Below are 24,117 nucleotides of genomic sequence, written 5' to 3' on the forward strand. Positions count from 1 at the left end.
ATCCGTGGGTTCAAGTGGATGGACGTGACTGAAATAATGAAGTTGAAGTTCTTCAATGGTTGGTTTATAATAAGCACAATTGACATCCAACTCAGAATCATATATATGTAACTTGCAGTTGCAAAAACAAATAATGAATAAAGACACACTTACCTCCTACAGAGTGGTCAGCTACCAGTGAGATGTTGTCTGGTAGAGACTACTGATGATAAAGAAACAAGAAGAACCTATTCTATTTACAACAGAAGGGCAAGGTAATGTGCTTTTATAGTCACACTTCCTGATTTCTAAAGAGGAAAAAAGAGAGATCAAATTCCTGTTCAAACCATAGTTACAGAACATTCCTATTCTGTGATAGAAAGGTCGGCTGTGCAAGCTGCCTTTCCTCTTCTGAAACAAGTACATATGAAGTTAAAATCTTTCCTGTTCAAGTCATAGAAAAAAGCACATATTTGTTTACCCTCAATCGACAATTCATTCAAGAAACAGTGGATGCACATGGTAAAGCCAAAAGAAAAGGAAACACCAATTTTCCAATGCTGTTAAAAAGGCAAACAATCTTTCATAACCTGCACGCACGATTTGTTGCTTCTAGCAGGATTCCTATTTTAATTAGTCTTTGCTCTCAATCGGTTGACAACACAAGGAATTATGTAGGAAATAACATTCGAACGGGAATGAAGAGAATAATTCATCAAAGAATATGAGTGCACGCATATCAAGATAAAAAAGAGAACATGAATCAAAATCAGTGCACGCATATGAAGATAAAAAAGAGAACATGAATCAAAATCTTTAATACGTGATAATTCATTCACTGTCATGCTCACTCTTTTTATCTTAGGTTCGAGTCCTTTGTTACTCATATGATGGTCACTGGAGGCTTACATAGTCGTTAATTTCAGGGCCCGTGGAATTAGTCGTGGTGCGCGCAAGCTGACCCGAACACCCACGTTAATCTAAAATAAAAAAAAAAAATGAGTCTGGCAAAGAAGAAATGAGTCTGTCAAAGTTGTTGATTACTATTCATGTACAAAGAAAAATCTAATTTCATCTTTAAAATATCTTTTTGTTTCAAATTGGGCATTCTATTATTTGGTTTGATAAACTTTAAACAAGATTGATTCATAAATTTCTAATTTTAATAATTCTATTTGATTTTCACAATAAAATATATACAAGTATTGTGAAAAATTAATATTATCAAATCAAATTTTAGTTAAAAGATATATTCAAATTATAAAACCCTCTCAACTATCATGTCAAGATATGCCCACTTATTTTTAAGTGGAGGTGAACTTGTTTTGAGGTACCGGTAGAAACAAAAATAAAAATTTATCAATTAAATTTTATCATATGTTATTTTTATTTTATTTTTATATAAAATGATAAAATAAAATTAAAATAAATGACATGAAAAATAAATGAGCTTTTATATATTTATTGATCAATAAAAGGTGATATTTGGAATGGAATATTCAAAATATTTTATTATAAATACATGATCTCATCAATAAAAATTAATCAATAAAATGATGTTATATAGCATTGAAAAAAACTTGAAAGTCTCTACAAATATTTGTAAATAAAAAATCTCACTTAAAAAAACAAAAAACACAAAGGCAGATATTACCAACCAGGACTCTCCCATGTGAAAAGAATCTAGCTAGATTGCTGATTTTGAAACACAAGGATGGCAATTCAAGTTCCTAATTGATTTTTAATATTTTTTAATCTATATATATTTTCTAAACTTATTATTTTAAAATATTATTGTATTATTTAAAAAAAAATATTATTTAAATATATATATGAGTGCTCGGATCTATAAAAAAAACTTTTTATAGATATTAGTAATTTTAGTCTATTAAATACCATGTATAAGCTACTAGTTATCTTCAAATAAAAAAATAAATTAAATTGTTAAAATTAAAAAATTAAATCATTATCCAATAAATGAATAAAGATCGCCCGTCATGAATAGGTGTGATCGGGGGTGTGATTTCTGGGCAAGATCGGGACATCATTAGTCGGGACTGTTGGTGACTGTTAGAGGATGAAGGTCAGTTGGAGTCCATAGTGGCAAACTTTCTCTGTCACAAGATCTGATGTTTCTTCTGCTGACTGGTAGCACCCGCTTACTGGATCTGTTGATCCCTCTTGATAAAACACGAAAAGCTTTGAAAAGATTGGACTCCAGATGGAGTGGCTCCTTTTATCTTGATGTCTTAGCAAATAGAAGCTTGTTCACATCCGACTAAACTCTCTTGACAGATGCAGCAACAGAAAATCAAGTGAATGTTAATGTGAGAAACCCTATGCTTTGGAGGAGCAAATTGCTGATGCCATGCTGAAGATGAGCCAACTTGATGTATTGACGGGAGAGATTCGTGCAAATTGTAGGGTCAAATGTCACTCCTCTCCTATTTTTAGAAGATGTAATTTCGACCCTTTCCTTTATAGTAATAATAAAAAAAAAAACTTAATTAGTTAATTATGATTCCTATATATATTTATTATATTTGTTCTTCTTAGACTTTAGTCGGAAGACATTGAATGATCACATATGGAGGAAAAATAACCTATTTTTCTTTGTGTTGAGTACTTGTTGCTTTCTAATTAAAGTTGTTTTTGGTTTAGAATATGCTTAGCTGTGATGCATTGTTTGGAATTAATCTACCAGGAACCTGTTCCACTTTCAACAACAGCAACAATATTAATAAACTGTAGCTTTGTTTAAGGTACTGAAAAGGAAAAAAATGACCTTGTCTTACAAAATATAATTTTTTTTTTTTTAATCACATACACGCATATATAGTTGTTGTAAGCAAATGAAACACTTCTTCCTCTATTGCGAATATATATATATATATATAGTTAATAATTTCACATCAAGTTGCAGCATAATGTAATAAAAGCACAGATATCAACTACAATTCAAGAATCTCGAACATGGATCCTGTCTTTAGCCCGCGTTACGATGTCTGCTGCCCTAAATTTTTCTTTTTCGTCCAATAAAAAAAAGGAGTTTCAGGCAATGAAAAAATCTCTTTATATTATATTTAATCATATTGTGAAGTGGACATTTTATATTTGTATTTAATTAATTAATTTAATTAAAAATATTATATTTTTCATAAAAGTAAAATTAAAGAATAATGAATAAAAAACTCGAATTACTTATATTATTTTTAAAATCAGTAAAGATTTTATTAAAAAAATAAAAAATAAAAGAATTAAATTTATAATTAAAAAAATACTAAAGAAAAAATATCAAGTCACACTTCCAACAATAGTAAATGCTTAATGAAATCACTAGCACATGGTTTTGACAAACTGTGGGACTAATTCAGGTGGTATATATTTTCTCATTATTGCTGGTCTTTTCATATTTATATGAACGTGTGGTACTTTCTGTACTTTCATAATGTCTTTGTACTTTTGAAGAAGGAAATTCCACCGGCGAGGGCTCTACGGCTACTACCATTGTTTAGTGCTGCAACGTCTATATGGTCAGCTACCGATATGGTTCAGGAATAGTTTATCCATATCCATTAAAAAAAAAAAAAAATTCAAATCAAATGCTTGATATTAATATAATTTTCAAGTTAAATTCATTTGATTTCTAAACTGGCATAAATTAACTCTCAATTATCTTTTATTTAATTTTAAAAGATAAGATATATAGGAAGATTCATTTTATCTGTTAAAATTTTCATATTATATATAAAAAAATCATTTAAAAATCTAAGCAATAATAACTAATTTTACATTATTCTTTAATAATCTTGCATATCAATCATAATATTATCCAATTTGCACGAATTTGAGTTTATCAGTAATGCAATATTCCATGCAAACAAATAAAAGATGCAATAACAAGTAAATAAATAAACCAGAACATGTTTGTTTTTATGATTTTATGAAACTATTTACAGACCAGCTGTAATATATCTAGTAGATTTCTTATTGAAGTTATTAAAATGAGAAAGCACAACTCGTTAACTATAATTACGAGCTAATAATACTTTACTTTTGAGTTAACTCCAACATTGGCAATTAAAATATTTTAATAATAGCGAATCCTAACATATCATTCCCTAAACACTAATTTAAAACATACTAAATTACTTGGCAAGATTTTGAAAATTCGAACACAATTATATATATCTAGAAGCTTCCAATATCTTTAGCCACGCAGAATGTTCCCCCTCTGTAGCTAAATTTGTCGCACCCTCAATTAGTCAAAAACATCAGGTTTCTTTTCTTTGATCACCTCGCAATTCTTTTTGCATGGTCTGATTGCAGTACAATCATATTTAATTGCTACCTCGAAGTTGGCCATGAACGCGCAAGCACTTTACCTGCCCGGTGGCTTCTCAACTTGCACCAAAAACTGCTTAAAATAAGAATCAACGCGGACGAATGTGGAATGGAGTTACCTTTCTTTGACTATAAATAGCATACGATTATGCAAGCTTTCAAGTGTGTGGGGAATTAAGGATACAAGTAGCTATTACAAAATTGTGGGCATAATGGTGAGTTCCAAGAAGCTAACTCAAATGTGTGTAACTTTTTGGGTGGCAGTCCTGTTTTGTCCAAGTGTCCAATCTCATCTTCAAGTAGGGTTCTATAGAAATTCATGCAGGAGGGCTGAGTCCATTGTGAGAGGTGCTGTTAGAGATGCTCTCAGGCAGGATAGAGGGGTGGCTGCTGGTCTTGTGAGACTGCACTTTCATGATTGTTTTGTTAGGGTATGTGCTTGTGCTTGTTCGAAAGTTATTTATTATAACTTGATTAGGCCTCTCAGTTTTATTATTATTTAATTTAGGGTTGCGAAGGATCTGTGCTTCTTGACTCCACCTCGTCAAACAAAGCAGAAAAGGACTCTCCTGCAAACTTCCCTAGTCTGCGTGGCTTTGAAGTCATTGACGACGCAAAGGCTAGACTAGAAGCCGAGTGTAAAGGAGTCGTTTCGTGTGCTGATATTCTCGCATTTGCAGCGAGGGATAGCTTCGATTTAGTAAGTGAAAAAACCTTGAGCTCAGCCATTTCCCTTTACGGATTCCTTAGGAAATTATTAAATTTGTACGTAAACATGCTCCAACCCTTTTCATTTCTTTTTGCAGACTGGAGGGCTTGACTATGATGTTCCAGCAGGAAGAAGAGATGGCATAGTTTCACTAGCCTCGGAGACTTTTTCCAACTTACCTCCCCCAAACTTTAATGTCGATCAACTCACTCGGAGATTTTCAGACAAGGGTTTAACTCAAGAAGAAATGGTTACACTTTCTGGTATATAGCTAGCAGCTAGTTAGCCTCAACTTCTCCTACTACCACTTTGATTTATCCTTAATTAAGACAACTAGATCATTATCAACTTATTAATCACAAGAAATCCGTGCTAATTAACACTATATATCCATGTGACAAAACAGGAGCACACACCATCGGTACTTCACATTGCAGCGCCTTCACTTATAGATTATACAACTTCAGTGGCACAAATAGCCAAGACCCAAGTTTAGATTCCCAGTATGCAGCCAGTCTGAGGAAGAGTTGCCCGCAAGATAGTACAGATCCTAACTTGGAGGTGCCAATGGACACTCGTACTCCGACCATCAGTGATGTAAATTACTACAAGGATATACTGGCAAACCGAGGCTTGTTCAGTTCAGATCAAATTCTCCTGACCAACCCAGCAACAGCAAGTGAAGTGAAATCGAATGCAAGGAGTCCTTCAGGTTGGAAGAGAAAATTTGCTGCAGCAATGGTGAAAATGGGCCAGATTGAAGTTCTGACAGGAAACAAAGGAGAGATTCGGGCAAATTGTAGGGTCATCAACACCTGAAGCTAGGAGCTAGCTGAACTGTTGTACAAGTTATTTGAAGCTCGAAGATTCGAAGTCAGAAGGCCGTTATTGCATGTACTATACTTTGTCATTTGAAGATTTATCCTATTTACTATGTGATTTTCAATAAGTTGGGTCAACAAGGGATTGTTGTCAGAGGTTTCCTAAATAAAATGCGTTGAATTTGTTTTTTAGATATCAATTCTTTTATTATTCTTTATATACATAATTATTTAGAAACTATCAAAACTGTTTTGAACCATATTATGAAATGAACTTCCCAACATACATAAAAATGAACCGATAAATAAAAAATAATTGAAGTACAAAAATTACACCATAATTCATTCATCAAGGGATTCTTGTCCTATGTAAGTATACTTAATTCTTGTGGTAAAAAAGAATTTATAAAACTTAATTTCTTTGAAATTAAAGAGTTGTGATACGGAAAGAATAGTTCAGAAATGATGTCAATCAAAATTATGAATTTAGAAATTATCAATTAACATATAAAATATTCGATTTCAAATGATTTGATTTTCTGACCATATGGAGTATTCACATTGTGCTTTTTCTATACTTGTTTCGTTCTTATAATCGTATTCATTTTTGGTACTTATTATTCATAAAATCTATTTTATTGAATTTAATTTAATTAATTTTTTAAAAATATATATAATTTAAATTCACTGAATTTTCTTGCATTCTTAATCATGTCAGCTCACTTTGATTTCTTTCTAACTGGCTCCTGCCTGCATTAACTTATAATATTATAAGGCAAATCATTATGCAAAAATCCCAATTTTTCATGGAACAGACCTCCACCTGTTTTCTCACGACAGCTTGCATAAATGCATGCGGTAATTAATCTAATATTGAGATACTCGCATACGTTGCAAGGTATAGTATTCCAGTAGCAAGCAGGCTTGCACGGTTTGGTCAGGCTCTACCGCCTTGCTATGATGTTCCTGCAGGAAGAAGAGATGGCAGAACTTCTCTAGCCTCGAAAACATTCATAAAGATACCTGGCAGATGGCTAGATTAATTTTTTAAAGTTTTAAAGTTAATAACTAAATAAGATTTTAGTGATTCGACTCTGAACTAATAATTTTTAAGAAGTAAACTTAAAGGCTGGAAAATTAAGCTAACCCTTTTTTATTGGCTGCTCTGGAGGCTTTAAGTTAGGATGAGGCATCCCTTTCATTTATTTTGCTGCTGTGATTGTTTCAGATAAAAGTATAAACAATGATTTTAGATTTCACCACATCCATATTCTCAGTCGCTCTTAGAACCAGAAGCCTTCCATAGCTCGAAGCTGGCTGCTTTTACTCTTGTGAGATGACGAGTGGAAGCCTACTGTATCATTGATGGTGCCTCCACCTGCTGAGGCCCAGTGTCGTGATTGGATGTCTATAATCGACGCTGTGCATAGAATTGGAAGTAGATTGAAAATAAGGTCAACGTAAGCAAGCATCTTTTTTCGGCAGGATAATATTTGACAGAGGATTTTCTAAGCTAGTAATTGTTGATCATATCACTTTGCATGCCAAAGAGCACAATAAGAGCTTGCTACTAAAGAAAAACCGCAATAGGTAATAATCTCGTATCTGACAAAAACAATGGATAATTAGCGACCTCATAGATGGCAAGCCAATTTGACTACCATGACTAAATTGTTCCAAGAACTCGTCAACATAAAATAAGAGAGTAACCAGGGAGCCATCCTAAGTAGTAAGCTCCATGATAGCACTGACAATGTCCCCATTGTTCGTCTGGAGAGCCTTGACAGCCTTGCTCCTAGAAACTCCAGCCTGTGTCATAACAAGATCAATGTCCCTAGGCTCAACCCCAGTCTCATCGACTTCTTCCTCTGCTTCATCTGCTGGTGCAGCAGCAGCTGCAGTAGAAGCATCTGATTTTGGGAACATAGATGACATGTCTGGCACCCTAAACTGCTGAGCAGCCTGTGTCTGCAGCTGAGAGCTCATATCCTCTATCTTTGCCTCTCCAAATATGATATAGGTCTCAGAATTTGGGCTCTTGAAGACATCAGGCTTTGAGATAAAAAACAGTATCTGAAAGGCCCGTCAGAAAAATTGTTTGAGTCCCAGTATCATGTAGGCAGATAACGTACAAGAACACAAAAAAATACAGCAAAAGAATACATTTTTGGTTCTCTTGATGGTGACCCTGCTAACACCAGTAACAGGTTTCATGCCAAGCTTCAACATTGCCTTGCGACTCTTCTTTTCACTTCTGCTCTGCTTGGAACTCCCATTAGCACCTGCACCAGACAAGAGTCCTATCATTAACTTTAAAGAAAAATGATGTCTTTTTCAAACAAGACTAACATTCACCTAAACCAAAATGTATCTGGAAACATTCTTAACAAAAAAATCTTAAAAGCATCACATAATAGCAGCCAAAACTGTGCTGCAATGCATACTAGATAAACAAAGCACTTTAAGAAAACAGACGAACTGAAAGCATTCATCACACACAGTGTATGCGAAGAAGTACAGCTAGTAAAAGAAACTAAAACATGAAAAGATAGAGACTTCAAGGACTGTTATCCCAGGAAAAGTACAATAACTGGAAAAAAATTTACTGTTACGCATCAGGCCACAGAGATATCTTCTCTCATATATCAATATTCAATTTCCTCCCATAAGAATTCAGTCCAATCCTCTATCTAATCCACCACATGGGCAGTTCACAATGTGACACCTTGCTACAAAAGAAAACATGGATTCACAGAACAACAGAACTCAATCAAAGACACAACATTTGCAGTGAAAACAAACACAAGAGCTAAAAATAAACCCAATAAAGCAACTTCAAGACAGATAACAAAAGGTCAACATAAAGAAAACATATTCACAAATCATAATAATTGCTCGCAGAACAAAACACACATATCAAATAAGCTGATAACAAAAGGAGAAGAAGAAGAAGAAGAAGCCAAGAAGAGAAGAGATAAATGGGAGTACCTGGGGTATCATCATCCTTGTCATCATCTTCATCATCGTCATCCTCATCATCCTCATCGTCATCCTCTTCCTTCTCATCTTCCTTCACGTCCTCCACCACAGGTTCATCCACATCCTGCTTTTGAATCGACACACAGTATTAACTTACACTAATAACAAGAAACTACAAATAATAAAGACAAACAAAAATAAGACCTGAGGAGGCTTCTTCTGCTGTGTATCTTCCACAGTGGAGGAGACCTCCTCAGCGGTGGTGGCGGCGGCGGGTTCAGCCTCAACGACGGGACCGGGTGACATAGTTTTGGCTGCTGTACCTGCCTTACTCGTTTTTTGGGATAATGAAAGGGAGTGAGGAGTGAGGAGTGACGAGGGTAGGGATAGAAGTTCTCTTTTATAGCTGCTGCCTCTCTCATTTTGTGGGCTAAACAAAATGGTCCTCCTCTTTAGCCCATTTCTTAATTTTAATCTCCACAAGAAGCCTTTATTAGTTTTTTTTTTGGGGGGTGGGGGGAATGTCTTTTATTGAGGGAAAAAAACACTATACAGTACTTTTGTGTTTTTCTTTGCCTATAGTGAAGGAGGGTTATTTCACATACAAAATCTGATGGATATTAACTTGAATAGACCAAATGGGTAGGGGATTTTTAGATTCATCAAGTTTGAGTAAAACTCCAAGCTAAAAATTTAGGTTTTGTGGATGTAAATTTTAATTTATTTAAACTGAACTTATGTTTAGTTTAAAATTCAGCTCGAATCCAATCTAAAATAAATAAATAAACTTCAAGTTTGAAAAAAATCTTGTATATGCCTAGCTAATTATTTAATTAATGATCATAAATTATAATATTTAAGTTCAAGTTTTAAGTTAAGTTAAGATCCAGATATGAATACTTGAGAGTACTCAAACCTAGTGAAGTAAGGTTGAAGTGCCAAAAATCAATACCCAATATGGTTTCAGTTGAGTTTAAATAATTATTTTGTTTTCATGTTAACATATATTTTGATACATGAATGTCCATTTACAATCATAGCTTACCCAACAAACTATTTTGCTTGATTTACGTGCATCTTAGTTCATTAACACAATTATTAAAGGGTAAACGTTTTTTTTCAAGTGAAATTAAAGAGATTTTTCTAATGCTTTATCATAGCTTGTTAAAGAAATTACATCGTGGTTGAGGGCCAAGATCGGTTGCGAGTCCGCCCGACACAATCAATTGGACAAGATCAGCAGGTTCATACCACTTCAAGTCTTCAACAACAAATTTCCCAACATTTTGGTGGCTCAAAAACCTCCTCGTCTCAGTTAATTAACTTCGTATACAATAATTATGTAAGGTGGTCTCTCTCTATCATAACTCTTAGAACAAAGGGAATTCATGAAATTTGTCATGAATTGGTTTTCACTTCAAGGACAGCGAAGGGAAGTCATGGACATGGGTTCCAACTATGCAGCCAATAAGTTGTGGATCGACTCCTACTAATATCTCCTTTCTTTCAAAAGATCTTTAGTTCGAGGAACTTAAAGTTTGATGCATAAACCACAATAACCTTGAACCCAAACCATGTAGAACCTTACATCATATAGTCTAAGCATCTAAGGTAAGAATCACCGAGAAAGATTGAAAAAGACAGGCTTCGGATACCAAATTGACAGAAGCTATCTTGTATGACAGAATTTTGAGATGTATTACTGTAATAAGATTGCAGATGTATTATAATTGTATTCAGATTGCAGATGCAGTGAACTATGCCCGAAAAGATGCAGATGCAACAACAGATTGAAGTGCAAAGTGCTGAAGGAAAACAATTACCCCCCAGACACAGGTATAGACAGATACCAGTTTTCCAAATTATGGCCATCAATGATTAACAAAAAAGGAAACCAAATCAATCAAATGTAGCTTACAAGATGAATAAATTTCACTAGTCAAAGTTTGTTGACTGTCTTTTGTTCCAGAGACCAGTTGCTCAACAAATTACAATACCATTTCACCAATGCAAAACACAGATTTAAGCCATTTCAGTTTTGCAATTCAGCATACTTGTTCAGCATTCCATTAATATCAAAACATCACTTCTACGCGCTAACCAACAATGCCATAAAGTCGAAGGTTTGAAGGAAAGGCACTAGTTAAGCATCATGGCTGCTCAATCTATCACTATCCGAGTATCTTCGTGGTCACATTCCACAACATACATGCTGGACAGCTAATTATTGCAATTAACCACTAATAAAACTAAAAAGCCTAATTCCCTCCTACTCTGAACGGAAACATGATACATCAGAGGCTTCAGCAGTAAAAGAGTCGTGAAGCAGGTGTCTAAGTTTACCTGGGTTTATTCAATCTCTTAAGTTTACCTGTGCAAGTTTCTCGATGTTACCTTAAAATATGCAAAATGACTACTATATTATACAAAATGAAGCTACTATATTTTACAAACTTGCCAATAAGTTCATTCAAGAATCAAGAAGAGCAAGAAAGAAACATGGCTGATCACTAAAAAATTGCTTCAATTTCTGCGAAAGGAGCTCAAAACAATATGTTTGAAGCTGTGACAATTCCCATTATGAACAAAGTTCCATAATTTGAGCGTTCATTGTCATGAGGGATAAAAGGTTCAATTAAGTAATTATGATGCACTCTCTTGAAATACGAGCGAGGGTTCAGGCAATTCAGAGAAATATGAAGAACTGCAGAGTAGATTTAGAATAGTTAATGGCCATTGCCCATGGCTACTGGTATGTAGCCAAACACCATGCTGAACCATCTCCATTTCAAACTAGTATTAAAATATAACAGACAATAACAGCATCTCACAGATGCCTCTCTACACTATCACATCCAACATATTGACATCAAGCCCCTGGCAGCAAGACATGATATTCTAAGCATGAATCTAGCTAATTGGCATCAAAAGGATCAGTTTGTTCCATGAAAAGTGTCGAATACCAGAAGCAAACAACAGAAAGCCTATGAATTTGGAAGTTTGATCTCTTCCTTTCGCTTCAACCACCTTTGTTCCTTCCAATCACCAATTTTCTCTGAAGCATTGCAATGAGCTGCTTCAGAATCCTTCCAGTCCTTACATGGAGCAGCACAATCACAAACATAGCAATAACACTGCATCAAATAAAAAAAGAATCAACGAAATTAAAAGCCAACACCATCTAAAAATCCAATCCTTACCACACCATAAGAATCCAACCACAAACACAGTTACCAGTTCACAGTAGCTCTCATGTGGGGTCTTATCAAACGGGAATTTGATACAAAGATGCCTTGAGTGTGGATAATCCCTACAAGCCACCTATACAGCAACAAGACCCAACAAAGATCAAAACCTTTTAACCCATCAAGAATAAAAAAGAAGCAAAATCCTTTATTCTAGCCAAAAAAAAAAAGAAAAAACAAGGACCTGGCCTTTTTCAGCAACAACAGAGAGGTCACCACCATCACCATCATCATCACTGAAGGAGTAGACGGAGAGAGTGGAGAAACGGCTAATATAAGTGTCAATTTCAGAAGGATCAAAATCAAGGATGAAGCAATCCTCAGTTTCCTCTAACTTTCTAAGGCTTTCCACGTTTGTTTTATTCAAACAAAATATGGGTCTGATCGGGGTCTCATCAGCAGATGGTGAAGATACTACCTCAATCACTGCTGTTTTGATAGTCCCTTCATCTTCCTTAACCTCCATGACCGTGTCTTTGCCTTCCCGGACAACACTAGTAATAACAACACGGAGCAAGTGAATACAGAGTGACTCGAATTTCGAAAACTCGAAGACCAAAATAGACGGTTGCATGGCCAGGAAAGCATACATTGCCCACTAAAAAAGGGCCAGAAGGTAGCGAGCCATAAGAGTTTTTGTTGGGCTGAGGAAATATTTGTTGTTGAGATTTTAGGCCTGCTCTCTTACAAATTCTAGTCCGAAACACAATCAAGACGAAACCCTGCCTCACGATTGGGTTGTCGATGAACACGTAATTCTCCGTATAACTTATCTTCGTTTGTGTGACATTACCCCCTGGCCCCCCTCCCTCCTTTTCAATGGCCACAATCGCCATAAGCTTTTAAAACCTGTACAGTCCTGTGATATAAACCAGTTTGAATTATAAAATTTATTTTTATTATTATTGCATCAAAATAATTTAAAATTATTAAAAAAATTAACTTAAAAAAATTAATTTTTTAAAAAATATATTTGCAGCGCAAAAACAAATGGTGCATTTGTATTAGTAACTTTTGTTTTTTGATGTTTATTAAAAGTATTTTTTAAAATAAATATTTTTTAATAACTTTAACAAGCCAATGTTAAAAATAAAAATAACAACTATTGTAATATAATTTTTAAATAAAAAACAATTTAAAAAAAATCATGGATCTCCCTGTTTCGTTTAGGAACTGAGCTTAAATATCATTGACAATAAGATTATTGACCCCTCTTGAGCTTTTTTATTTTATTTTTTTTTCTCATCACAAAATATATTGGAACGTGCCTCATGCTATGCAATCCCTTCCTCCAAAATGTGAAAAGAATTTCACGCACGTAAGGCTCTTTGATTTTTGAATAATTCGATGAGTTGAATACTGAGCAAGCGAGTGGCACTCACTAGGTATTCTCTGCTGATTGTCACTCCTTTCTGGATGAGAGGCAGAGTTGATCAACTCGTGCATGATTGTTTTCGTGAAAAATGGAGCTCCTTCAATGAAAATCCTACCATGCTCAGGTTAAAAAAGAAGAAGAAGAAGAAAGGTAAACACACAATATGGCGCTTGTACTCCTTGAAAAAGTCGTGTCCTTCTACACAGTCAGCTATTTCATTTTAACCTTAGAATATTATACAAGGGGTTGGTGTGATTTGAATGATTTTGTAAAATATATGTGTGTGTGTGATTGAAGTGGAATTACATGGTGGAATACTGTTATTAATTTCATGGTGATTTTTCTAATGTAGTTGTTACATGAAAGATAATATATTCTCATTTGTCTTCCATTCCAAAGTTTTGTTTGTTTTTGAGTTTTAAAAATATTTTTTAAAAAATTAAATTTATTTTTATTTTAAATTGGTATGTATTTTAGTATTTTTATATCGTTTTAATGTGTTAATATTAAAAATAATTTTTAAAAAAATATAAAAATATATTTTTATATTTTTTTAAAAATTATTTTTAATATTAACACATTAAAACGATATAAAAATACTAAAATACATACCAATTTAAAATAAAAATAAATTTAATTTTTTAAAAAATTAAATTTATTTTTATTTTAAATTGGTATGTATTTTAGTATTTTTATATCGTTTTAATGTGTTAATATTAAAAATAATTTTTAAAAAAATATAAAAATATATTTTTATAAATTTCTAAATAAAAATACTTTCAAAATCAATCACCATCACATTCTCGATCATCATCTAAATTTAATTAAAATAAAATAAAAAGTAGTTAATTTGTAGCAATCAAAAGGGTTTGGATTGATAGCAACCACTTTCTTGAAAATTATTTAAAAGCCTTGTGAAATAAGGTTCCGTAGACTACATGGAAATCCTCAGAAGATGAGGGCATGATTTAAAAAGAATATTAAAGCATATAGTTTGACCATATCAAATACTATCCCGACCAAAGATTTTATTCATTAAAAATATTAAGCCGAAAAAATTTATTAATTTGGTGCCGCGTTCTGTTATCCTTTTTCTTACATTTTGGAAGTCAAATAACCCCCATGAGATTAATTGACGTCGAACCTCAGAAATTAACCTTTGTCTCAATGTGAGATTTTTTTTTATTTTTTTGCTTCAAGCATCCTATTAGCTATTAAAAAGGAATAAATGATGCAAGGATTTTTGTTAATTTTGTTTACTTCAAGATAATAGGCTAGAAAATTATAGATTTAGTGAGTGTTTTAACGCTATAACTTGTTTTTCAAAAAACAATTATTAAAAAAATATAAATATCAAATTAATAATTTCTTTAATAACTTTGATAAACTGATATTTTATAAAAATATATATATATATAATTGTAAGAGTAGCGAACACTCCTTGGAGTGAAGCCAGAAGAAAACGAAAGATAGTAGGTGGGGAGGTTGGTGAAGGCAATGAAATTTTCTTGCGATGAAAAAGTAATATTTATTAGGCTGCCAGTGATCTCTTCCTTCCAGAAAAGAAGTGTCAAAATCATATGCACAATGCATCACTTTTATAGTCTCCAATGGCTGCAACGTCCTGTCTCGGAGGAGTAGGTAAGATGTTACCTCTTGATCAATCATTTCTTAAGTGGGTAATTAATGTGCTCAATTTTGATTAATTTTAATTAGTTTATTTTTATTTATTTATTTTTTTATCAATTTCAATTAAAATCATGGATGGTGAAAGTGCTGTCAAAGTTCAAGAAATAGAAACGGGCATAAATCAGAATGGCAGTCGATTTATAACAAGAAATTCAGCATTCACAAGTAAATTTAATTATGAGATGAAGATTATAATTGCTTTCTGAAACTCCAAGAAACCCTAGCTGTCATCGTATTGGCTGGGGCCCGCCCACCAAACAAGTTTGATTTCTGATTTCTGTCGACATGGAAATCAAGACAATAAATGTCTCAGTTTCCGTTTTACGACTTGTTCAAACAGTAGAAACCTTGCCTTGGGAACATTCAAGATTGAAAGTGTAATCAGCTTTCTTTGATGAAATTTAACAAAAATAAGATGAACTGAAGAGTTGCAAAATCGTAATTAATGAAGTCTGAAGTTTCAAAATCCTGTCCTAAGGCAAAAAAACAAAATCTTTACAACTGAAAGGAGAGCAGAATCGGGATTTAATTGATGGTGCATGGGCGGATGGTCAAGAAACGAAGCAGCGGAAGAGAATGGTCGGCGGTGCTGCACAGTCATGTTAAATGTCCAAATTAAAAACAAAAAAAAAAAAAAGATTTAATTATGAAAATATTTCATTCTTAACGAATACATCAGACTGCCACGCCGGCTTCCTTTATATGGGAGTAGTGATTGATATTTTTATTAAACTTAATTCGTTTGTGATTTAATTTAAAACCTCATTGATGTCTTATAATAAATTAAAAAAAAATAGATAAGAGTTGATCTAGTCAATTCAAGAGTCAATAATGATTTTATCAAAATTTAATTTAATTTTTTTAAAAAAAAAAACATAATCCACCCATTTCATTAATCTACCAAACTCCTAGCACAATCATGTTCAATAACCCTTGAATTTTCAAAAATAATTTCAGCTCTTATATTTATTTTTACTTGCAAATCAATCCTTGTTTGAATTCTCTTTTTAGCTCTTATACTTTACAAAAATTATAGTTTATTTTTTTTATTGTGATTCCTTTTATTATAATCAAGGTCCCCGCATGCCTTTTTTAGGTAATGCTTTTTAATGTGATGAATCATTCTGAATGTAATCATCAATTATATCATTATTTTTACAAATACATAATCAAATATAGAAATATAATAAATTATTATGTTACATGATCTATTACTAAGTACCCAAGTCTCCACGAGCAGGTGGTTCTGTTAGAATGTGCCATCCAAAATATCGATTCATTGATATGATTTATAAGTCCAAACAACCCTCATATCAAGCAAAACCCTCATATTAAGCAAAAGGTTATTATTATTATTATTATTTATTGTTGTCGTCGTGGTCTTCATCGTCTATGCTTCTTCCTTTTCTCAATCAACAAAATTTTTACCAGCTTCAAGATTTTTTTATGGTTTAAGGTATACTAATATGACCTAATATCTTAGATGTGTGGATTATAGATAAAATTAGCAATTCGATACTAGGTATGTAGCGGGTTGGATATTTGTTTATATAAAAAAATTTATACATGCAAGTTTTGTTTGCATACTTGTACATAAAATAATATAAGTAAAAATGAAAAAGTTTTTTTTATATATATACACACACAATCAAATATATCGAGAACCTTGTGTGTTAGAAAAAATCATTAAAAATAAAAATAAAAAATTGATATATATATATATATATATTATAATATTTGACATTACAATACCAGTTTTTATATTGAATGACTTTTTCTATCAAAATCAAATATTTATTTAATTAAATGCTAATAATACCATATACATATAAAATTAATTGAGTAAAATAAAAAAAATAATATCATGTTAGGTTATATATATTAAAAATATTATTTAAAAATAAATATTATTATGTATATAACACATACAAAAATTATAGATAAAATAAAATAATTTCTTCAAAAATTAAATATATACAAAATAACTACAAATAATATTAATTTAAAAAAGGTTATATAAACAAAATAAAAGAGAGAAATGATATTAATTTAAATATAAATAATTTTAAAAAAACATATAAAAAATTAATTTAAAAAAATAAAAAACATAACTTAAAAATAAAAGATAAAGATCAACCTTTATTGAGCCTGATCCAATTCCCCAGGGCTCCATGCTTCCATCTTTAATTATTTTTATTACAAATGAGATAAAAGAAATATCATTTGTTCTAATTGTTTTTGAAAAAAAACTTAATTAAATTATATATCATTTGATTTTGTTCAGATTTTAGCCACCATGCTGATTGAAAAATCAAGGCAAAAGGTTTTTTATCCAAAAATTTATTTTTCAATTAGTGATTTTACTTAAAATACCTAAAAAAAATTTTAGAAATCTTTATAAACTTAATCATGAACTGAAAAAAATCTATAAAACCTTTTTAAAATCCAATTTCAACCAGAAACAAAAAAATTTGTCAAGTTCAGGTTTTTTCTTAGGTACTTTTAATGTAAAAAAAAACTTAAATTAATTTTTTTTCATCAAATAGAATCATTTGACACAATAATTAACTATTTTGGTTACTAAAATTAGAACCAACAATATTTTTTTCTTTTTATCATTAAGATCAACAATATTTTTCTCTTTTTACCACTAAGATCGACTCATCTCTCTTCTCTTAAATAAGTAAAAAAAATCAAAAGAATTTTGTATCAAAATTGATTTGAGAAAATATTAAGGACTAACTATGTATAATTTTTAAAGTGAAAAAACTAAAGTAAACTTTTTGTGTGAGATTTGAAATTATTATCCATTTGTACACTCGTACACACTGTCTTTCAATTTTATATTTAGTTAAAATTTTTAACATTAGATCAAATATGTGAGGGTGATCTATAATGCATCCAAGGTAAATAAAAAAAAAAAGCTTTGGAAATTTTTATTAATCTTTATAAACTTTTTGAAATAAGGATATGCTATCAATTAATATCAGGGATATTATCAGGAATATGATATTCATTATACAGACATGCTTCATTAATAAAACCATCTTGCTAATAATCTCAGTTTATTATTTAATATTCACTAACAATCTTGCTATGCCATTAATTTACATACCATATACTCAAAGCATTTATACTACTTCCCATTCATATATAAAAGGATAAAGTGTAATTGGGCATCCAAAATTTGTAAATAAAAGCTTAGTTTCTCTCTCATTTAAGTATATAACAAACCTTGACTAATTTTTCGTGATTAGATATGATTATTATCTATCATATTAACAAAAACTCTAAAATTTATATGAGTATTATTATAGTTCAAGATACAATTTATAAAATTATCATATTTCTCTTAAATGGAAAAAGATGAAGTTTTGAGGGCGAAAAGGTGTTTTAATATTTTTTACTAATTCATTGATCATTAAAAGAGTTTATGAGAGTATTTATATCTTTTAAAATTTTTCAGTACAATAAAAATATTTTTTTATTTCCAAAATCAATAAATTCTAGAACTGTTAATGAAAAGCTTTCTTGATTTTTTATAAGTTTATTAACATTAAAAGTACTTATTTACCTCATGGTCAAAAAATTATTTAGCTAATAGATAAGAGTGTTTTAGGATTTTCAAATATCCATGTATATCTGAAGTAATCTTTAACCTTGGAAAAAAAAATGTTTTGCATTTTGAGGTATTTTTGTACTCTTACATAAATATTTTGTATAATTGTCAAAGTTGTGAGAGACATTTTAATATTTTCATTTTTGTTTTTGAATTTTTAAATTAGAAAAGTTGTTGACGCATATTCAATACAAGTCGACAAGTAAGTGGCATCTACACCATTAAAATAAAGCATGTGATATTATCTGGGGATCGAAACTGGCCTTCCACTATTTTTCTAAATGCATCACTGTATTCTCTTCTATATAGAGTGACATGTCTTTTCTCTCTTCTATTAGATAATGTATAACATTGTTTTCTTTATTTTTTATTTTTTAAATTCAATCTTTATTCTTTTAATTTTTTAATTTTGTTCTTTTTTCATTTATATAATTTTGTTCTTTTTAATTTAGGCATTCAATTATAATTTCTCGTATGTTTTTTTATCTTAATTTCAATCCTTATTCTTTTAATTTTTTATTTCATTTTTATTTTTTTTAATTTAGTCATTTAATTATAATTTTTTATATGTTTTTTTTCATTTCAGTCCTATTTTTAATTTTTTTTCCTTGGCATATTGAAGTTTTTTTTTATTTTCAATTTCATCATTCAATCAATTTTTTTATTTTTTTTAGTTTGATCCTTATTTTTTTAATTAAATCTATTTTTTTAATTCAATTTAACCCTCTAATTCAAAATTTAAATCTCTCTAGTTAATGTTTTTTTTCCACTTATTTTTTTAGATCTTTTTTTGTAATTGATTTTTTTTCTTAATTTTATCTTTTGACATTTTATTTGTTAGGCGATTTAGTATCGTACGATCTTATCATTTTGCATTAGTTTTTTTAATATTATTTTTTATTATCTTTAAGTATTTTATATGAGTTTATCCTGATTTGTGACTTAGGTCACATGTTTTTCATTTTTTTTTTGAATATAAGTTTTTTTAATTGTTCTATTTTTGTTTTATTTTTTAAGATATTATTCTAATTTATTTGTAGTTTTTTTATACAAATGAATTTTATTTTTTAAAATAAAAATATTTAGTTTTAAATAATATTGTTGATTTTTTGACCTTGTATAATATTTTTTATGACATATATATATTCAGTCAGTGTTATTTGTATTTAACTTTTAAGTTATGAATTTTTTAAAGTATAAATTTATTTTTTATTAATTTAAATAGGTTCAATAAACCCAATTGAATGAATCTTATTTTAACTTTTAAGTTATGATTGAATATTTTGATTTGTATTTATTTCTTAGTTTTTTTCTTGGTTATTGTTAACATTTTATTTTTACTTATATAAATAATTATGAAATTATTTAATTCGATATTTATATAGACGTTTTAATCTATACTTTAATTTTTTTTTATATACAAGAATCCTAAAACAGTTTGTACCTAATAATGTTTTTTAAAAAATATAACAAAGGCGGGTTAAATTACAAATAATTTTCCAAACAAAGTTTCATGAACCTGCTTGACAAGATACATCATGTTCCAATAGTCTCGCCTAAAACAGGTCAAAAAAATAAAAAAAAGTACGGAAAACAAGAAGGGTAAAAATATAGAAGAAAAGGTAAGGGGTCAGGTCCAGGAAGAAGACATTTGTGCATCAAGTAGAGAGTAGGGACCGACCACAAGGTGGTTGAGCACTTCACCATAAATAGCACCACATTGCAACCCCTTTTTCAGTATTCTGATATCCTCCAAAAGCCTTTTCACTTCTTTTCTTTACACCTTCTTTAACCTTTTGCTCTCTTATAGAATTCAATCTCGATCAAGATGGGTTCAACAGGTGAAACTCAGATGACTCCAACTCAGGTATCAGATGAAGAGGCACACCTATTTGCCATGCAACTAGCCAGTGCTTCAGTTCTACCAATGATCCTCAAAACAGCCATCGAACTCGACCTTCTTGAAATCATGGCTAAAGCTGGCCCTGGTGCTTTCTTGTCCACATCTGAGATAGCTTCGCACCTCCCTACCAAAAACCCTGATGCGCCTGTCATGTTAGACCGTATCTTGCGCCTCCTGGCTAGCTACTCCATTCTTACTTGCTCTCTGAAAGATCTTCCTGATGGGAAAGTTGAGAGACTGTATGGCCTTGCTCCTGTTTGTAAATTCTTGACCAAGAACGAGGACGGTGTCTCTGTCAGCCCTCTCTGTCTCATGAACCAGGACAAGGTGCTCATGGAAAGCTGGTTAGTATCCTGTCTTCACCAATCTAAGAAATCCTGAATTACATATTGAATTTGATTATAAAGAGGCTTACAAACTCTCCACTGAGATTTATACACTTGCCCTGTTTCTCAATCTTGTTATGCTATAGAAAAGCAATCCAACGTGACAAAATTGAGGGATCGGCACCACATACCTCTCTCTCTCACAAGAGACCATTAGAGTTTAGAGATTGGTGAGTTAGGGTCCCACCAATTTGACAATTGCAAGCCTCCACTTTACCTGCCATAAAGTTTTACCTGCCTGCAAATTTATCGACCAGTCCAAATGGGCATTCACTAAAGTTCTAGTTTAAGAGAGAAATGATAAGAATATTCTTATACATGTCGGCAAGAAAGCAATCCTTGTTTTTTTTCCCTTAATTTCAAGAAGAAAATATATATTTAAAGTTACTAATGGTTGATGTCCGAAAGAATAAAATAATATTGTTTGATTAAAGAGTCGAAAATAAAAACATAAAAAAGAATAAGATATGAACCGACAAAAGCATCACTTCTTTCTCTCTCAAATTCGAGTCATAAGGATTGGATAGGCTAACTGCCGAGAATTAATTAACTAGCAGAAATCCACTTCTTCTAATTGCTATTGCCATATGGTGTTTGGCATTAATTAAAGTGAAGGTAATGAAAATATCCTTGCATTGCTTTTTTTTCAATTTAATATTTTTTTAAATCACATAAATTTAGAAACATTTGAACAATGTTCACATTTTGTCTTTTTATATGTATTTATCTTTTTAATCAAATACGTTATGTTTTTGTTTTTGTTTTTTTTTTTATCTATTTTTTATATTCTAAAACAATAACCAAACACAATGTTGTTATAAGAAAATTAATTCATTGTTTTTAGCATTTGGTGCATTTTTGAAAGCATTATGTCATCATGATTCTGTTAATTGTCGCAGGTATTATTTGAAAGATGCAATTCTTGATGGAGGAATTCCATTTAACAAGGCCTATGGGATGACTGCATTTGAATATCATGGCACGGATCCAAGATTCAACAAGGTCTTCAATAAGGGAATGTCTGACCACTCTACCATTACCATGAAGAAGATTCTTGAGACCTACAAAGGCTTCGAAGGCCTCACATCCTTGGTGGATGTTGGTGGTGGGACTGGAGCTGTCGTTAGCACAATCGTCTCTAAATACCCTTCAATTAAGGGCATTAACTTTGATCTGCCCCACGTCATTGAGGATGCCCCATCTTATCCCGGTACCCACTTTGTCTCATGTCTAGTGCCAGCATTTAGATTGTCTTGCTTGTCCAGAACTGCTTATGATTTTGGACCGAGTTTGATGGATAATGATTGCAGGTGTGGAGCATGTTGGTGGGGACATGTTTGTTAGTGTGCCCAAAGCAGATGCCGTTTTCATGAAGGTGAGTTTTTTCCATCCATTGGAACCACTATGCCACCTACTCCCTTTCATTCATTAGCTTTTTTACTTGGACCTACTCCTTGAATAAACAACCAAGAGATTCTATATCCACTGGATTTGTTATCTTAACCAATTTACTTTGATTTTGTTACTGATGTGGTGTTAATTATGCTTTTACAGTGGATATGCCATGATTGGAGCGACGCACACTGCTTAAAATTCTTGAAGAATTGCTATGACGCGTTGCCGGAAAACGGCAAGGTGATACTTGTTGAGTGCATCCTTCCCGTGGCTCCTGACACAAGCCTTGCCACCAAGGGAGTCGTGCACATTGATGTTATCATGCTGGCGCACAACCCCGGTGGGAAAGAGAGGACCGAAAAGGAATTTGAGGGCTTAGCTAAGGGAGCTGGCTTTCAAGGTTTTGAAGTAATGTGCTGTGCATTCAACACACATGTCATTGAACTCCGCAAGAAGGCCTAAGGCTCATGTCCAAGCTCCAAGTTACTTCGGGTTTTACAGACAACGTTGTTGCTGTCTCTGCTTTTGATGTTATGATTGCTTTTTATACGAGGAGTAGCTATCTCTTATGAAACATGTAAGGTTAAGGTTGCGTTTTGTATGCCTGATTTTCTCAAATAACTTCACTGCCTCCCTCAAAATTCATACTACATGTGAAAAGATTTCTTAGCGAGTGGCCTTATGCTTCAAACAGTAAAGACTTCTGTAACGGAAAAGAAAGCAGTTCATGATGTATGTATCTTGCAAGGTTATGAATATTGTTCTAAGCATTAAGTGATTGTTTTTATTGGATCTTCATCATATTAGTATTTTTAGACCAGTTTATGTAGACTATCAACATAACATTTTTCTAGTTGCTATTAATGAAGTATTAAACTCAATTTAACTTGAATTAATTCAAGTTAATTAAAAAAAATAATGTTTGAAGTGTTTTTTTAAAATATTAAAATAATATTATTTTAAAAATTAAATTGGATGCTTATAAAATCTATCTAAGATTGTCAAGTTAATTATTTAATTTAAGGAAAATTGAGTTAATTTGTCAAAAAAAAAAATTAAAATTGACAGTAACATTTTCTTGTAAAAACAAGAACTTGAATATTTTAAGGTTCAAACTACCAATTTAAAAAAGAGATGTAAACTGTTTGGAATTTAAATATCTATTATTAGTAGTTGGGAATTAGATTAAGTTTTTTTTAATATTATGGTAAATTTTTAGGATTTTTTTTTTTAAAATATTTTTTTTTATTATAGTTTTAAAAATATAGATTTAAAAACATATATTTGATTAAAACTACTTTGAAATAGATTTCTATATGCAAAATAAAATAAAACAGGTTTTCTATAAATAAAAGACAAGTTATTTGTTATCTTCTATAAAATTAAGGTTTGAATCAAGATTGAGTGCAAAAACTATTTATCTAACTAAATGATTTTTTTCTTTGAAATTAAACACAAAGCAGAAACTACCGTATACTGAATATTCTGTAATTCAGACTTGTTTATACACAAATCTGACCATCTGTTTGGGCTTAATATCTGGGCTTGGCCTATTAAAGTTTGTCATTTAACTGAGTGCCTAATAGTTGGGCTGAGAAAAAACAACTCAGTTTGATTTTTTTTCTCTTTTTATTTATTTGATTTTTGAAAATTTTCATTTTATCTGATATGTC

At 31.4% G+C, this 24,117-nt stretch overlaps 4 protein-coding genes across 5 annotated transcripts; 2 read left to right on the forward strand and 2 right to left on the reverse strand.

Annotated features, from left to right (window-relative positions):
* Positions 1-4,459: 4,459 nt before the first annotated feature.
* LOC105139121 (peroxidase 5-like) lies at positions 4,460-6,049 on the forward strand. The gene is made up of 4 exons (XM_011045452.1): positions 4,460-4,754; positions 4,832-5,023; positions 5,130-5,295; positions 5,439-6,049. The coding sequence occupies exons 1-4, from the start codon at positions 4,536-4,538 to the stop codon at positions 5,849-5,851; spliced, it is 990 nt and encodes a 329-aa protein (XP_011043754.1). The 5' UTR covers positions 4,460-4,535; the 3' UTR covers positions 5,852-6,049.
* A 1,346-nt stretch (positions 6,050-7,395) lies between these two features.
* LOC105139122 (nascent polypeptide-associated complex subunit alpha-like protein 2) lies at positions 7,396-9,253 on the reverse strand. 2 transcript variants are annotated; one of them, XM_011045453.1, is made up of 4 exons: positions 9,037-9,253; positions 8,842-8,959; positions 8,017-8,135; positions 7,396-7,926 (listed from the first exon to the last, which is right to left on the reverse strand). In XM_011045453.1, the coding sequence occupies exons 1-4, from the start codon at positions 9,136-9,138 to the stop codon at positions 7,576-7,578; spliced, it is 690 nt and encodes a 229-aa protein (XP_011043755.1). In that variant the 5' UTR covers positions 9,139-9,253; the 3' UTR covers positions 7,396-7,575. The 2 variants fall into 2 exon arrangements, with proteins under 2 accessions (XP_011043755.1, XP_011043756.1); XM_011045454.1 differs by having other exon boundaries at positions 8,842-8,956; positions 9,037-9,249.
* A 2,161-nt stretch (positions 9,254-11,414) lies between these two features.
* Positions 11,415-12,787, reverse strand: LOC105139124 (uncharacterized). Its single transcript, XM_011045455.1, has 3 exons — positions 12,262-12,787; positions 12,067-12,153; positions 11,415-11,966 (listed from the first exon to the last, which is right to left on the reverse strand). Exons 1-3 carry the CDS (start codon positions 12,667-12,669, stop codon positions 11,817-11,819), a joined length of 645 nt encoding a protein of 214 aa, XP_011043757.1. The 5' UTR covers positions 12,670-12,787; the 3' UTR covers positions 11,415-11,816.
* Positions 12,788-20,481: 7,694 nt separating this feature from the next.
* LOC105139125 (caffeic acid 3-O-methyltransferase 1) lies at positions 20,482-23,236 on the forward strand. The gene is made up of 4 exons (XM_011045456.1): positions 20,482-21,007; positions 21,949-22,259; positions 22,360-22,424; positions 22,604-23,236. The coding sequence occupies exons 1-4, from the start codon at positions 20,589-20,591 to the stop codon at positions 22,904-22,906; spliced, it is 1,098 nt and encodes a 365-aa protein (XP_011043758.1). The 5' UTR covers positions 20,482-20,588; the 3' UTR covers positions 22,907-23,236.
* The last annotated feature ends 881 nt before the right edge of the window (positions 23,237-24,117 follow it).

The sequence above is a fragment of the Populus euphratica genome, unplaced genomic scaffold (genome assembly GCF_000495115.2).
Source record: "Populus euphratica unplaced genomic scaffold, PopEup_1.0 scaffold121.1, whole genome shotgun sequence".
In the NCBI taxonomy this organism is placed as follows: Eukaryota; Viridiplantae; Streptophyta; class Magnoliopsida; order Malpighiales; family Salicaceae; genus Populus; species Populus euphratica.